The sequence below is a fragment of the Urocitellus parryii genome, chromosome 5 (assembly GCF_045843805.1).
Source record: "Urocitellus parryii isolate mUroPar1 chromosome 5, mUroPar1.hap1, whole genome shotgun sequence".
Classification (NCBI taxonomy): domain Eukaryota; kingdom Metazoa; phylum Chordata; class Mammalia; order Rodentia; family Sciuridae; genus Urocitellus; species Urocitellus parryii.
The window spans coordinates 148,227,920-148,242,241 of record NC_135535.1 but is presented as its reverse complement, the minus strand read 5'-3'; the positions used below and the strand labels follow the sequence as shown (position 1 = coordinate 148,242,241).

Below are 14,322 nucleotides of genomic sequence, written 5' to 3'. Positions count from 1 at the left end.
ACTATACCAACCAATTGTTTTCATTGTAGATGAATAGTACTTAAAACTTAATTTTGGTTCCTTCTATTCATGAGTTTCTGAGAATTCTCATTTCTTTTTTGTGGTCTTTATTTAACACTTGCCTTTATGGAATACATTTGTTATTTCATTTCATTTCCAAAATGTCTCCATTATTTTATATACTTGTCCAAATGGATTACGGGGACCGTTTACATGAGAAAAGTATGCTCCTTCTCCATACAGGAACAATTGGAAGCAGTATGACAGCTAATGAGTAAAAGGGCTTTCTGGAAACTGACAACTTCTTTAATCTGTGGAAACAAGAAGGCTGGAATAAGACTTACATTCATCAGTTTCAATAAACAGAACAGACCTCAATTTGTTTTGAATTCAGTGAAGAGGCTGTATCTGTCACTCTTGAACCTAGCTCATTTAAGTAAACCACTGTAGGTAGTTTAAGAACAAATATGCACAATATACTTATACATTCAAGGGAATGTATTCTAATTTAATCCATAGAATTCAAGTTAAAAAAAAAACACACTAGGCTTTTATGCAATCGATTTAAAGAATATTTGGAGAAAAGGAAGATTGCAAAAAAACTATTTAAACCTGATTTTCTTTAAAAAAATAATTTTGATTTTTTCAAAGTATAAACTTTTAAAAGTTACAAACAGACTCTTACAAAAATATAGGCATGTACCAGAGATCTACTTATATATCAATGAGGAAAACCATAGTATGGTGAAGCTGCTTCCAAAACCATTTTAAGGATCTGAATATTTGTAGGCATTTATAAAGAATGTTAGTTAGATGCAAAATTGCTTAAATCCTGCAGTGCAATAAAACATTAAACGTTGACATTATCTTTTTTTTTCTTTTTTTGGTGGATAGGCTCAACAAAATGTGCAAGTTAACACGTAACTTCACCGTGGCTGGGATATAATTAGTAAGTAGTTGCAAAGTCAAAAACAAGTGTTTTCCTAGAGAATCAACTAGTCCCAGGCTGGACTTGTTAAACAATGTCTTGGTGTAACAATGGAAGTCATGTTCCTTATTTCCAAGTTTTGGGTAATCTTTCTAATTTAAAAAAAAAATGTTTAAATCTGAGTTTTTCTTGTTGCTATTGTAATTGAACTCATTAGGTTGGATATTTGGACTAAAAACCACCATCTCAACTGCTTTCAGTAGTGAAGATATTAAAAAAGAGGGATGAGGATCTTTTTATTTTAAAATTCAAATAAGCATCTATCACGTGTGAGTGTTTAATTCCATATCAAGGTCAACATGGGAGGAGAAATGAACAATGGAAAGAAGGCAGAACAAATACCCCCATGGGCTGAAGCAAGTGGGAACTGTCTTCCCTTCCCCCAACAGGGTTGCTTTTATTCAAGGGAACAGCCTTTGTGGATTCGGTATCTCCAGCCTTTTGTATAGGTGCTAGGCCGAGGAGCTTAGGCAGGCACAGCAAGCCCCACCCCTTGCACCGTGTCCTAGTCACTAGCTAATGCCTGGAATAAATTCGCCACTCGCCCTGCGTGGGCTCATTCACAGCTTGGTCGTCCAGGGCTGGGCGCTTCCTCTTTGGGACTGAAATAACCGAGCACAGACAGCTGGGGCGTGATGCCGGGAGCTCTCCTTCCTAGGCTCTTCTTTTTCCTAGGCAATAAAAACCAACTCGTAATAAAAATAAAACAAAACCTGCCAGCAATGTCTCTCTCCCCCTTCCCGTTCCCTCCCAGCTTTTTCTGAACGTTGGGTGAATCTCTGCAAGCCTCCATCCCTGGAGGGTGGGGTGGGGGTGGGGGAGGTAGCTCAGTAAAACTGGTAGGAGACGTCTGGAAGAAAGCGAGTCTCCCGGGTATTTCAGCACCTAGGCACAAACAGTGGGGCAGTCGACTGACAGCGCCCCCCGATTGGTGGGTCTGGAAAGCAGTGAATTCCACGAGGCGCCGAGCCTGGCTAGGTTGGGGTCGCGGGGGTAACTCTCCAGGTGCTCTTTGCTGGATCTTGGGGTCTGGGCCACCGGCGCGCCCCGCCCGGCTCTGTCCCCGCAGCCCTGCCGGCTGCCAGGCTTTGTGGTTCGCTCGTGCGGCTGGGCCCCTGCTGGGGGTGTCGTTAGGAGCATGTGCAGACAGCAGCCCAAGGTAGAGCGAGCGTGTCGGGCAAGCCCTGAGACTTGCCTTGCAATGCCATGTTTGTGTATGTGCTCTAACTCCCGGAGAGCAATCAGGGAGACGGCTCCCCCGCCGGATTTGGCTCATGTTTTCTTGTTTCTGTTTCAGCCTTCAGGATAATTCCTTCAGCAGCACCGCTGTAACAGAGTAAGTGATTCTTACCGTTAAAAATTAGACTTGCATGCCTTTCTCTGGAAGCAACTATCATGAAGGTATTCACCGTCCCCAACCCCTCTTCCTATTAGATGCATTGTCTCCTGTAATCTGGGACTGCGAAGATCGCCAGACATGCTGACTGATGGGGCCCAGAAATCTTTACAGGTTGAAATTAGCATTTTAGCAGCTGCAGGAGAGATATTAAAACCAGCTGATTGCTTGCAGGAGCTCCATGCTCCAAGATGAGTTCTTGGAGCTCGAATTTTTTTTAAAAAAATCTATCTGACATGTCAGAAAGGGAGCTTGGTTGTATTTTGCCAACATTAGTGTCAGTTTCATGCAGTGCAAGCTGTGTACATGTACCACAAATAGGAGATGGATGCGAAATGACTTTGAGTTTAATTTCCAGCATGCGATAAACAGACTAAACTTACCCTTGTTCTCTCTTGTCTACAGATTTTTAAGACACAGTGGAGTAAACTTTTCTTGCATGCTCTTTGTCGTTTTTGTCTTCTGACCTCAGAGATGTGGCTATAGGAGAAATGAGTTATCTGGTCCTATGGTGAAAGCTGTTGACTAGGGCAACTAACATCATTTAAACATGGGATGAAGGAGTACAGTGTTTTACTCAAGTCCAGCAGGCACAGTATTTTTTAATTAGATATTTATAGTTCATTGTTTTAAATCTTGTCATCCCTTCCTTAATGTTTGCCCAATATTATACTCTACATGTAAAAAATTAATAGGTAGCTTATTTTGCTAATACTGTATGTAATTTATATAGACATGTGTACAAACTATATATATGCACATCATTTTGCAATATTTCTCTAGGCTAATTTATGTTGTTAACTTCTGGGACCTTTTGTTAGAAGTGGCTCCCAACAGCTTTTTAGGAACAAGACAAGCATAAAGTTGTATTCTTAAATTTTATTTAAAAATATTTTAGGAGTTTGACACAGAAACCCCAACTAACTTGGACGATGTTTACCAAAGTTTTCAAAAAAGCAAATAAATGTAGAAATGAACATCATTTGAGTTTCAGGTCCCACCACTGTCACAGTGACTTGGTGATAGAGAGGTAAGATTCTGCAGTGCTTCCTATGCCCTCTATTTCCATTATTATTATTATTATTATTATTACTACTACTACTACTAGTACTACTACTATTACTACTACTACTATATAATTTCTCTGTATTTGGATTGCGATTCTCTTAGTGTCCAGCTTTGAGCTCACTTAAGTAGTCACTTTAGGGGGAAAAAATAAGTCAGGGTTGACTTTAGAAGATGCTCCTGTTAATGAGATTTCTTAGTAACCTGTGCTCCACTTTACTTTTCTAAAAGCATGGATAAAAGGAGAGATGTATGACAAAATTTGCAGGGTGAAGATGAGCTCTTGACATTCTGGTTCAGGTGCACAGGTACTGCTCTCCTCCCTTTGCTGTGCTTCTAAGCGCCAAGAGCTTTTCAGAACCTGATTCTCAGGAAATCTGTGTGACTAAATCCCTGGAATCAGTCACAGGCCTAACAACTTCAAAATGGAAACTCTTAGTTCCATATTTCACATGCTTTTTCTTCTTCTTCTTCTTCTAAATTTTGGTAAAGGTTCTATGGTTAAATGCTGGAGAGAGTGTGGTGCCTTGTCTTTGGATACTCCCCAAGGAGTACTGATTGCATAAGATCATGTTGTTACTTTCAGAGAAGTGAGAATGATTTATTTTAAAAGGCTCTGAGTGATAATTGGGAAGCCATCTGGCTAATATAAGAATCTAAGAAACATATTTGGAAACATACCAAAAGCTTCATAGATATAACACAGCCCGGACTAGGGTCATTTAAAACTAGTCATTGTCCAACATAACTCCCACCACCTGCCTCAATAATCTGAACCATGTTCCTTCCTTCTCTGGGAGTGCTCCCTTAGCTAGAAGGACTAGGATACACTATCCTGAGACACAGACATAGCAGATGCTCAGTGAATGTTCCCTTGAGGTCTTGCATTGGGGAGGCCCCTTCTTCCCTTCTAGCATACCCAAGAGACAAGAAAAGTTCCTCTTCCTCCTGTCCCCATTCTATTCCTACTTTCTTCTTACTCAAACCCCCTGAAATTGTACCTGGAGATGATTTCTTTGAGATTAAGGATTCTCGTAGTGAATGGAAATATAAGTCTATGCTCCTGGAAGGTGGATTCAAGTTGTCATTAAAATTTTAATATGAGTTATTTTATCAGATATTCTGAAAGGGTTTCACTTGGCCAGTTGGAGATCTCATTAAAGTCAAACAGAAGCGGAATTGAAAGGTCATGTGGCACCTAACAGGTGCATAAATTCTATTCACGGGGACTTATAGTTCTTGAAAAATAAAGTGAAGTATTACTTTAAAAAAAAAAAAAAGAAGCGGAATTGGGCAGGGCACAAGGACAGATTTTTTTCTCTTCTTGTTTTTTCCTAGTCCTAGCATTGTCTATGTGGCTCTGAACCAATTTCAATTTCTTCTTCTGTCCAGCTTCTTTTACTATCAGAATGGCCTTGGCCTTTTCTTCTGTATCTGCAGCATCTTTCTGTCGATTATTTTTCCATGGTCAATTTCCTATGTTGTCCTGGCTAACTATGTATTTGAAATGAAGCCTGGCCTGGCTTGCAATTATTCTGACTGGTTATCATTCAATGTATTGATTATCAAAACCTACTGATCATCACTATATACTGGGAAACAAGATTGGAGTTTATAGACAATATAGACTCCCAGGCTTTATCTCCACAGGGAACTCAGAATGGGTGGGTGGTTGTGTTGGAATCAGCCCAGTGCTGGTCTGGATTTTGGAAATCTTTAGGTGATAACTTTTTAGAAGCTTACTAGTTAAGCAGGTGGGTAATCTGGCTTAAATTCTGCATTTCTAGGCCCATTCTTAAGAGAGTTGTAGTGGAGTAGAGATGGTCGGGCAGGGGAAGCTGGTGTCAGCTGTTTTGTCGGGGCACATGGTACTATAGGGTGAATGGAAATCCCTTTCTAACCCAACTACATTTCATCTACCAGCCAATCTTTTCTTCCTGTTTAGTCAGAAAAAAGTACTTTTCATGGACACTTCTTTCACTACATTATTCTAAGACATGTCCTTCTCTCTCTCTCTCTCATGAGCCTCTGGGAATACAGACTAAGGAGGCGTTTTGACTCCTGCCTTGTGGACTTTGTGTGGGTAGAGAAGAAACAACCCTGGCTCCATTGCTCTAGGCATTGGAATCCTAGGCAATAAAACCCTGTGAGTGATGGTAATTTCTACCTTGTAGCATGGTCAGATTGAATTGAGATAGTGTAAAGACGCAGGTAAGATGTGAATTACCATGTACATTTACCACTGAGCTACACCTCCAATTCTTTTTATTTTTATTTTGAGACAAAGTCTCACTCACCAAGTTGCCTAGGCTGACCTCGAATTTGTGATCATCCTCCTTAGTACCCTGAATCACTAGGATTATAGGCAGGCATCATTAAACCCGACTCACATTTTTTTTTTCACTATGAACAACCCTAAGAAAAACATTCTGTATGTCAATCCAATGCACATTTATGTAACTTAAATAAGTTCAGCGAGTCAATAATTAACACTGTACTAACATTTTCTACTGCATCTTACAACCCAAATAACAATAACAAAAAAAAACGTGCTGGTAGCTGCTGTGTAATTTTACAATTCACTAACAGGTCACAACATACAATTTGAAAAACACTTCATTACAATATATTCCGTATTGAATATCTGAGAAAGATCGTGCAAAGGATTGGGCTTAAAATTCCTGGGTAGGGCTGTAAGGTAGGAAGAGAATGCTGTGCCCCAAATCAGTTGATCTCTTGGTTTGAGTTTATTTTTTTCCAGGAACGAGGATATGTGGGTATTGGTTCTCACTGTGGAATATGATTTTATAAATGGACCAGTACTATACATTTGTAATGTACCCCTGAGCAAGAATAGAAAGGAGTTGCTAAATTAATGGAAGCAGACGGTCTTTATTAAAGTAACCAGAAACTCCATAGAACTCAAAGGGTTTGTGTACCTGTGCTCTGTATGCTGGTAGGGAGGTCTACATCAATTACTAAACTATGAGTCTTAGAGTTGGGTTTCTTTGAATGGCAAATGGAGTTATTCACTCTGTATTAAAATTGGATACACTAATTTAGTCCAGACTCATGTTTCAGAAAGCTTCTGCAATTTTGTATGTTCTGGTGCTCAGTTTCCATTTTTAACTGATTATATTTGAGGAGAAAGATTAATAAATCAAATGAAGGAAAAAATAAGTTGTTGCCAAATCCCCAAACAATTGGTATTGTTGAGCTCCAGGGTTAATCTCAGATTGAGTCTTAGAGGCAGCAATTCTAGATGCCTATTTTTCATAGATTTTGCTACTTTGCTATTGGAAAACATTATTATTCACATTATAAAGCACAGTTGATCTGGTAGGTGATTGCTGCTAATGGAGTAGAACAAAACAATTCTTGTGAATTTAACATTGTTTTCAGTGAGATGGAAGAATGGATTATTGGTGGTCAAAGCCAGGAGAAAGCAAGACAATTTAGATCATTTGGTTAAAAGGAGTGTTTAGGTTTTTTTTTTGTTTGTTTGTTTGTTTTTATAGAGGGAACAAACTATTTCAGCAGGTAAAGAGGGTTAGAGTCTGTAGGTGGCTTTGTTTATTTAACTCATTACAAAAGCCATAATTTTAAAAAGATTATAAGGAAAGCTAACTGAAACTTTTATTAACTCATTTTGTGGGTTATTTATATACCATTGCAAGTTAAGAGTACTTAAAATTTTAAACCTAATTAATATAGTACAAGTACTATAAATATGATCATCTTTATATGCATAAATAGGTATTCATTTACCTATTTATTTTTGTCTACTCATTATTCTCCAAATTCTTCAGTGCAGGGACCAAATCTTTTCAAAATTTTGCATCCTTTAGAAGCAATGTTTCTCAAAATGTGGGTATCCAAATTGTAACTTGTATGAGAGAAGAACAGAAAATAGGGAGTAAACATTTAATAACTTTAGTAGAAGTTTGACATTGCTGTGACATCCTTATCAAAGTATTTGTACACAGGGGATGCATTATATAAAACAAACAAATAAACAAAAAGTTGGTCAGTCCTGAACCCCAGAAAGTTTTAGAAGCAGTTACAATGCCTAATTCAGCACTTGGGCTCAGTTAATGTTCAATTAATATTTGTTAAATCATTTCAGGAACTAGACTTGCTGAAGGAACGGAAATAATGTTTTAATTCAAGGAGTTTTTGAGTGTCAACTCTGAAATAGCACTATATCAGCGTATCTAGAAAGTGAAATTATAGTTATTTCTTCTCATGAATGAGTAAGCCATGAAATCTCAGAACTGGAAAGGATTGCATAGCAGTGTGAAGCAAGAAATGGTTTGTTACCTGAGAATGAAGAGTAAACACTGTCAAGGTTAAAGTAAGAACATGGCAGGTGTGTGAATTTGGCTGGGAAGTTTCTCAGAGCTGGTGAGACCTGACTTGGGCAGTGAAGAATGAATAACAACTGAAGATGAAAACCGCATTCCAGGATGGGGTGAGGCAAGGTGAGAATGTCTGAGAGTAGGAACACAGACTCCTTCCTACCTAGAGTCAGAGAATGGTCTTACTCCAGATTTCCCTAGGCAGTATGAAGCACTGGAGATTTTTCAGTATGAAAGAGCCAGAGCTTTTCACAAGATCAAGAAAGTCTGAGGCCAATGGGAGCAAGCATGGTTTGAGACTACTTGATGCAGAGAAAATGCTAAGAGGTATGAGATCGAATCTCTTTTGAGTTAACCACCACCCACTCATCATGGTTCCTGAAGTCCTTGTACTATGAACATCTATGTCCTTGGTGAGATCTTATTATCTTAGCTAATGTCTGTTAGCATGGAGGCAAAAAGAAAAGTCATATCTGGTTCTGAGCTTTTACGCTTACATGCTGTGACAACACTAGTAGTGACACTGTGACAACACAGGCATCATTACCCAATGACATGTTAGGGCTCAGCTGGTTTGGGAGAGATTTTTGAGGATTGTTGCATTTTGTAGTTTATATGTTAATCTTGATATAATTCTAGATCATTGCTGCTACTGCCATAGTGGACAGTTGGATCTGACGTGTTTTTCTCCCCACTTTCTTTAGGTGTGACGAAGACATAGTCTCTTTACATGAAGATCAGACTGACTGTTCCAGTTTCAGGTATGGACCATGATTGCTTGATTCTTATTTGTGAGAATCAGAAACCATCTAGGTCTGGTGTCTCTGCACTCTGGTCTCTTCTTTATACTCAAATTATTTGTTTTCATCTCTTATACTTGATTTTCAGGGTTTTTGTTTGTTTGCTTTTTATTTGTTTTGGTACTGGGGATTGAATCCACAGGTGCTTAACTACTGAGGCCATATCCCCAACCATTTTTAAAATTTTTTGTTCTGAGACAATGTCTCACTATGTTGCTTAGGGCCTCCCTAAATTACTGAGGCTTGCTTTGAACTTGCAATCCTCCTGCCTCAATCTTTTAAGCCATTGGGATTACAAGCATGCACCATTATGCCCGGCTACATTTTTAGCTTTTTAGCTCTTAAGGGAAGTTTTGTCTTATATACTTTTGTATATCCACCTTGTACTTAGGACAATTATATCTATTTGGGAAATACTCAATAAATGCCTATTGAACATTGATTAGCCTATCTCAAGGAACCTATGGTGTACTCTTAGGAAGAAGTTCTAGATTATTCACCAAACATGTTATTTGGGACATGTTCTTGGCCAATAAGGGGATGGATCATGGTACAACAGCAAAATGTTTATGGTCTGCTATTTCTTCAACATTTACTTTGTTTTGAGTACTTTCACGAACATTTTCTTATTTAACCTAAACAACTGAAAGAAAACTGATGTTTTCTTCTTCATCCTGTAGATGGTAAAACTGAGGCTCAGAGGGATTATACCTCATACAAATAACATGACAGATTTGGACCCAAATCTGTCAAATTCTACAGTTCAGTTATTGCATAACAACATTTGTTGAGGGACTATTTTGTATGTCAGAAATGAGTCAATATTGGGGATAAAGTCAAACCAATCCTAATTCCTCTAGCAGAATTTGGTTGGCTAAAGAAGATAGGCAAGAACACAGATGAAGTATTAAAGTGTTAATATATTAGAGGGAAGTACAGGATTCACCTAGGACTGTATTAGTCAGCTTTTTATTTCTGTGACTAAAAATATCTGACAAGAACAACTTAGGGGAGCAAAAGTTTATTTTTCCCACGCGGTTTCAGAGGACTCAGTCCATGAGGTGATAAGAACACCATGGTAAGAAGGCCTGGTGGAGGGAAGGTGCTCGCCTCATGTCAGCCAGGAAGCAGAGAGAATACTAGGAGTCACAAAGTATAAACTCTCCTTAGATTACAACTCTCATAATCTTATCATTTCACCTCCTACATTAACACAGGATTTGTACAAACAAACCATAACAAGAACCAAATGGCCCAGACAGAATTATGGGATAGATTCCTAAAGAAAATTACATATGGTAAAAAACTTGTGTGTGTGTGTGTGTGTGTGTGTGTGTGTGTGTGTGTATGTGTATCTAAAGCCACAAAAAAATTTGATGCCACCAAGCAGAGGGAGCAGCTTAATGGAAAGCCAACAGTGGGCAAAGAGAATATTGGAGTTGGGGGAATAACTATCAATTCAGGGTATTAGGAACTCTGAGAAGTTGGGGTAAAAATGCAAGGGGTGATAAGAAATGAAGCTTTAGAGGTAAGCAAAGATCAGATTGCATAGGGTTTGTATGCCCTACTAAGGAGTTTGGCATTTATGTTTTGAAGTATTGAGGAAACTAAAAAGAACATGAATGTGTGTGAGTGTGTGCAAATAATCACTTGGCCAAGGCCCTGCCTGAGAGACACAATAGCTTTCATTTATTGGGTTGTGGCCTGGAGCCAGCTCTCTGTGGTAGGCATTTTACAGAGATCATACAATGCTGCTAGGTAGAGATGATGTCCATTTTATTGTATGAGGATTATAGAGCTGAAGTGATGTGGCCCAGACTGTGCAACTAAATGGAAAGATCTTTTGAACTCTTACCCTTTTCTGGACACCATGTTCCTTGTCAGTTATGATTTATTCCAATGAGTAGTGGCATAAAATACATAATGTGTACTTTTCTGTTTTGGGAATCCCAAGGAACCAATAAATAATATGTAAAAGGTATATTTCTGGAGATGACTTTTATAATCAGGTCTTACATGTGTATATAGGTGAAAGATGCCTTGCTCATTTCCCCCTTTCTTTCCCTTCAAAGTTAATATATGATCACATTTATAAATATTGGGCAACTTGGAAATATGATGTAAAACAAACTTCAGGCATTTTGGGGGAATGAGTCTATCAAAGTCATTTTAGATTTGAAAAAACTCCTTTTTTCCCCTCTTATTCCAGAGTGTTCTGGAATTCTACTTGAATTAGGAACATTAAGTTAATTGTAAACTTTTCTTTCTCCCACAGGAACATAAAGTAGATGAGTATTATTCCATATTTCCTTGTGGGAAAAAATTCACTTCAAATGAACTAGTATGATTTCCAATTCATGGTTTGATATTAATTTCTAAACTCATTAGTGACTTAGTTTTTTTTTTTTTTTTCCAGGGCGTTTTTGTATGCTACCTCTAAGCTGTATCCTCATCCTGGGGAAAAAAAATAATTGTGAATTATCTTAAGATCAGTGTCATTGGCATTGATTTTTTTTTCAGTTACTGACAATGAAGAATTATTTCACTTGTTGAGTTCTCTTTTATCAGGGAGCAGGAAGTTTGTCCTGAGAATTAAGCTTAACTGTTCTACATTGTTTAATTTCTACCCTTTGCCCACTGCACAAGGCCCCTATTACTGATGATCTCTCCCAATCTTTGCTTTGGTCTTTTCCAGAGACTAATGGAAATTCATTCTCCCCTGAGATTATTTTAGTGAATTTAATCTTTCTTTTATTTGTGAAAATGTGTCTTTTGCAGAGAGCATAGAAATCGTCCTTTGTTGGTCTTGCCTCTTGGCTTTATGTGTCCTTCAGCAAGGAGCACTATCTTCCCAGATCTCACCAAAACTCTTTTATGGGTGGTTCCAATAAGAGAGCATAAGGCAAAAACACCTGGGGAAAGTGGCTGCTCCTAAGGAATTGCATGATCTGGTCTAAGTGATTTCCAGAGGGTTAAGGTTGATGATATTGATCCCATATTTGGTTATGTCCAGAGTGTTTGCTTGATTCTTAGCAAAATGAAAAATAAAATGCATTTAGGTTTAAGTAAGACCAGTGGCTTCAAATAGGACTGTTACCATGTCAGCATTTCTGAGAAGATTAGAACTGAAGGGGTGGGGGAACATTTTATTGAATTTGTTGAGTGAAAAATGCAAGCACCATTCCTTGCCCCTGAAGTGTGTGGTGGTAATGCCAGCCTCTTCTATGTTCTTTAGTGACTTGGGACTGATAGAATCCAAACACCAAGATCTTTGACTTTCCACTCAGGGCTTTGCTAAGATGGCCTGGTTAAGTAAAATCGGGCTCTTACCTTATATTTGATCCAGGGGACTTGTTTTCTATCAAAGTAGGTCCCATTAAACTCTTAAATGCCTCTGAAAATTGTAAGGAGATGATTGTAAGCTGGGGAGGCATCCCATCTTGAACCCAGAATACAGGCTTGAGAAACTGAGATCTTCCTGACCACCCTGGGTCTGGGTCAATTGGCCCTTTCATTAGGCATGTTGTTTGGTTGCTGCATTTTAATCTATAAATTGGGGACTACAATGTCTAACCTGAAAATTTCATATTATTATTGTGAGAAAATGTGATATATGTGAAAGCATCTAAAAGTGTAAAATTTAAAACCAATGATGGTATGCACATAGTGACAACTATAAAAAGTATGTATCCACTCAAAGAATGGAAGGGAGAGTAGAGAAATAAGTTAATAATAAGTTAATAAGTTTCTTAAGTTGTCCCTATAAAATTAATCCTTAAGCAGTTCCTGAACCTGCACTAAAAATTTTGTTAGGAATCCTATTGGTATAGCAGCAATGAATGTATATCATCAGCGTCTCTTTTGTCCCACAGCGTTATTCAATTTTTGGTGCTTTTTAATTGGGACTCTCCTCTTGTAGGGATGAAGACAATAAAGAGAATTATCCAGACGCCCGGGCTCCTGTAGAGGAGCACGCGCCGCCCCACGGTGAGGCACCTCAGCATGTAGAGCAGCCGGTGCAGGTGGACTGCGTACTGCGACCCGCCATGGGCAACTTCAAGTCCAGGAAGCCCAAGTCCATCTTCAAAACTGAGAGTGGGAGGACCCACGGAGAAAGTCAGGTATGGCTAACATTTTGCTGGGTACCTTGGCAGAGATGAGGGTAGTTTGAGGGCACTGCCAGCCTGACACTTGGATGCTCTTGTGAGTAGAAATTGTGCATTCTGGACGGGCTAATAATGCTTTAGTGCCCTTTCAGACCAGCGTTCTTAAATATTGGATTTTCACGGAAAGGAGCGGTCTCTCTCTTTTGCCGGGAAGGGGAAGACCTCTTTTTCCTTTCTTCATTCAAGACAGCGTAGCTCTTGCTCCAAACTTGGGGATTCTAGTCAGCAAAATCAAAAGTGCCAGCTTGTTCTGGAGCCATTTGTTCTTAGACTACAGTTTAGTGGCCTTGAATAAACACTGAGGTGTGGATGTGTGTGTGTGTGTTTCTGTGTGCTGGTGGTATTTGGTTCTTTGGAGCCAATCAGTATTTAAATGAACGAATGCGGCATCTTTCCAACCAGATTCTGGTTATCAGTTGATATTTTATAATTGTTTTTCTAGTTGTCTAGAATATAGCAAAGAACATGATTTTAAAAATCTAAAAGTTCCTCATAATTTATGATGCTTTTAAAAGAGATTAAGTATAATCTGCTTTATCTTACTAGGAAGTTAATATTGCCAACATTGAGATTATACTTATAATGCACTTAACATAGTTTTGAGGACATGGATGTTCCACAAATGTAAGCTTTACTCTTTTGTTAAGATGTTAACCTTAAAAATAATGTAGGAGACTCTTAAGTGGAATATGTTAATTATGTAGGAACTTTAAGTCCAATCCTATTTAGCAAACGGGCACCAGGTGATCTTCCTGTTAGAACAACTTTTGCTGGGCAGCTTATTTGACCTTGCAGTTTTGTTATGTACCTCGTGAGTTTTGTTTCTCTTCTTCCTTGGCATTGTGACATCTTATTTTTGCAGTGAAGTGTGAATGCCTCTGCATTCATGAAGCTGTATTGTGATTATTTTATTCTGTGTATGACTCCCATTGCAGAGGAGAGCATGGACTACCACTGGGTTGTTATAAACTTGATGCCCTGAGGGCTACCCCACCATCTGACTCTCTAGAGTTTCGCTGGGAAGGCACAGGTTCCAAAGGGTGTCTTAAGTCTGAGTGATTTCAGGAATCACCTGTGACATGGTGGGCTTCAGAGTGACCAGCCATCTCAGAATACCCTCCTTTTGTCATTCTGTAGTCTGGCCTTACAGAAATTATACAGGTGTCAGTTTGTAATAAGGTGGTAATGGTGTATGTAATTCCCAGCCTGTTGCTTATACATAGGAAAATTAGAGGAGAGAGACATATTGGCAAAGTCTTTGCACATAAAACTGTATAGGAATTCTGATGGGATTTGAGTGGCCAATTCTGATTCATTGAGCTTTATTTTCAAATATAATTTCTGTAGTCAAAATATTGGTTGTATTATAAATTCTCCCAATTATATCCTGGTTAAAAGGAAGATTATTGTTGAATGCATACAAACAACCTCTTTTGAAAAAGTAGGGACACTTGGTATGAATTTTTGAACTCTGGGGTTCAGTGAGACTCCAGTATCATTTTTAAATGTTTCATTTTATTTGACACAAGCAATGGGCTATCAGATAGTT

General features: G+C 38.6%; 1 protein-coding gene across 2 annotated transcripts in view; it reads left to right on the top strand.

Moving 5' to 3' along the window:
• The first annotated feature begins 1,848 nt into the window (after positions 1-1,848).
• Fam13c (family with sequence similarity 13 member C) overlaps positions 1,849-14,322 on the top strand; it is a 113,759-nt gene continuing 101,285 nt past the window's right edge. Inside the window, exons 1-4 of one of the 2 annotated variants that reach the window (XM_077798490.1) lie at positions 1,849-1,919; positions 2,286-2,324; positions 8,512-8,568; positions 12,527-12,728. In XM_077798490.1, coding sequence (XP_077654616.1) covers positions 12,654-12,728 — 75 coding nt within the window. In that variant the 5' untranslated portion in view covers positions 1,849-1,919; positions 2,286-2,324; positions 8,512-8,568; positions 12,527-12,653. Of the gene's footprint in view, positions 1,920-2,178; positions 2,325-8,511; positions 8,569-12,526; positions 12,729-14,322 lie in introns of those variants that run through there. The other variant, XM_026409048.2, reaches the window with a different exon arrangement.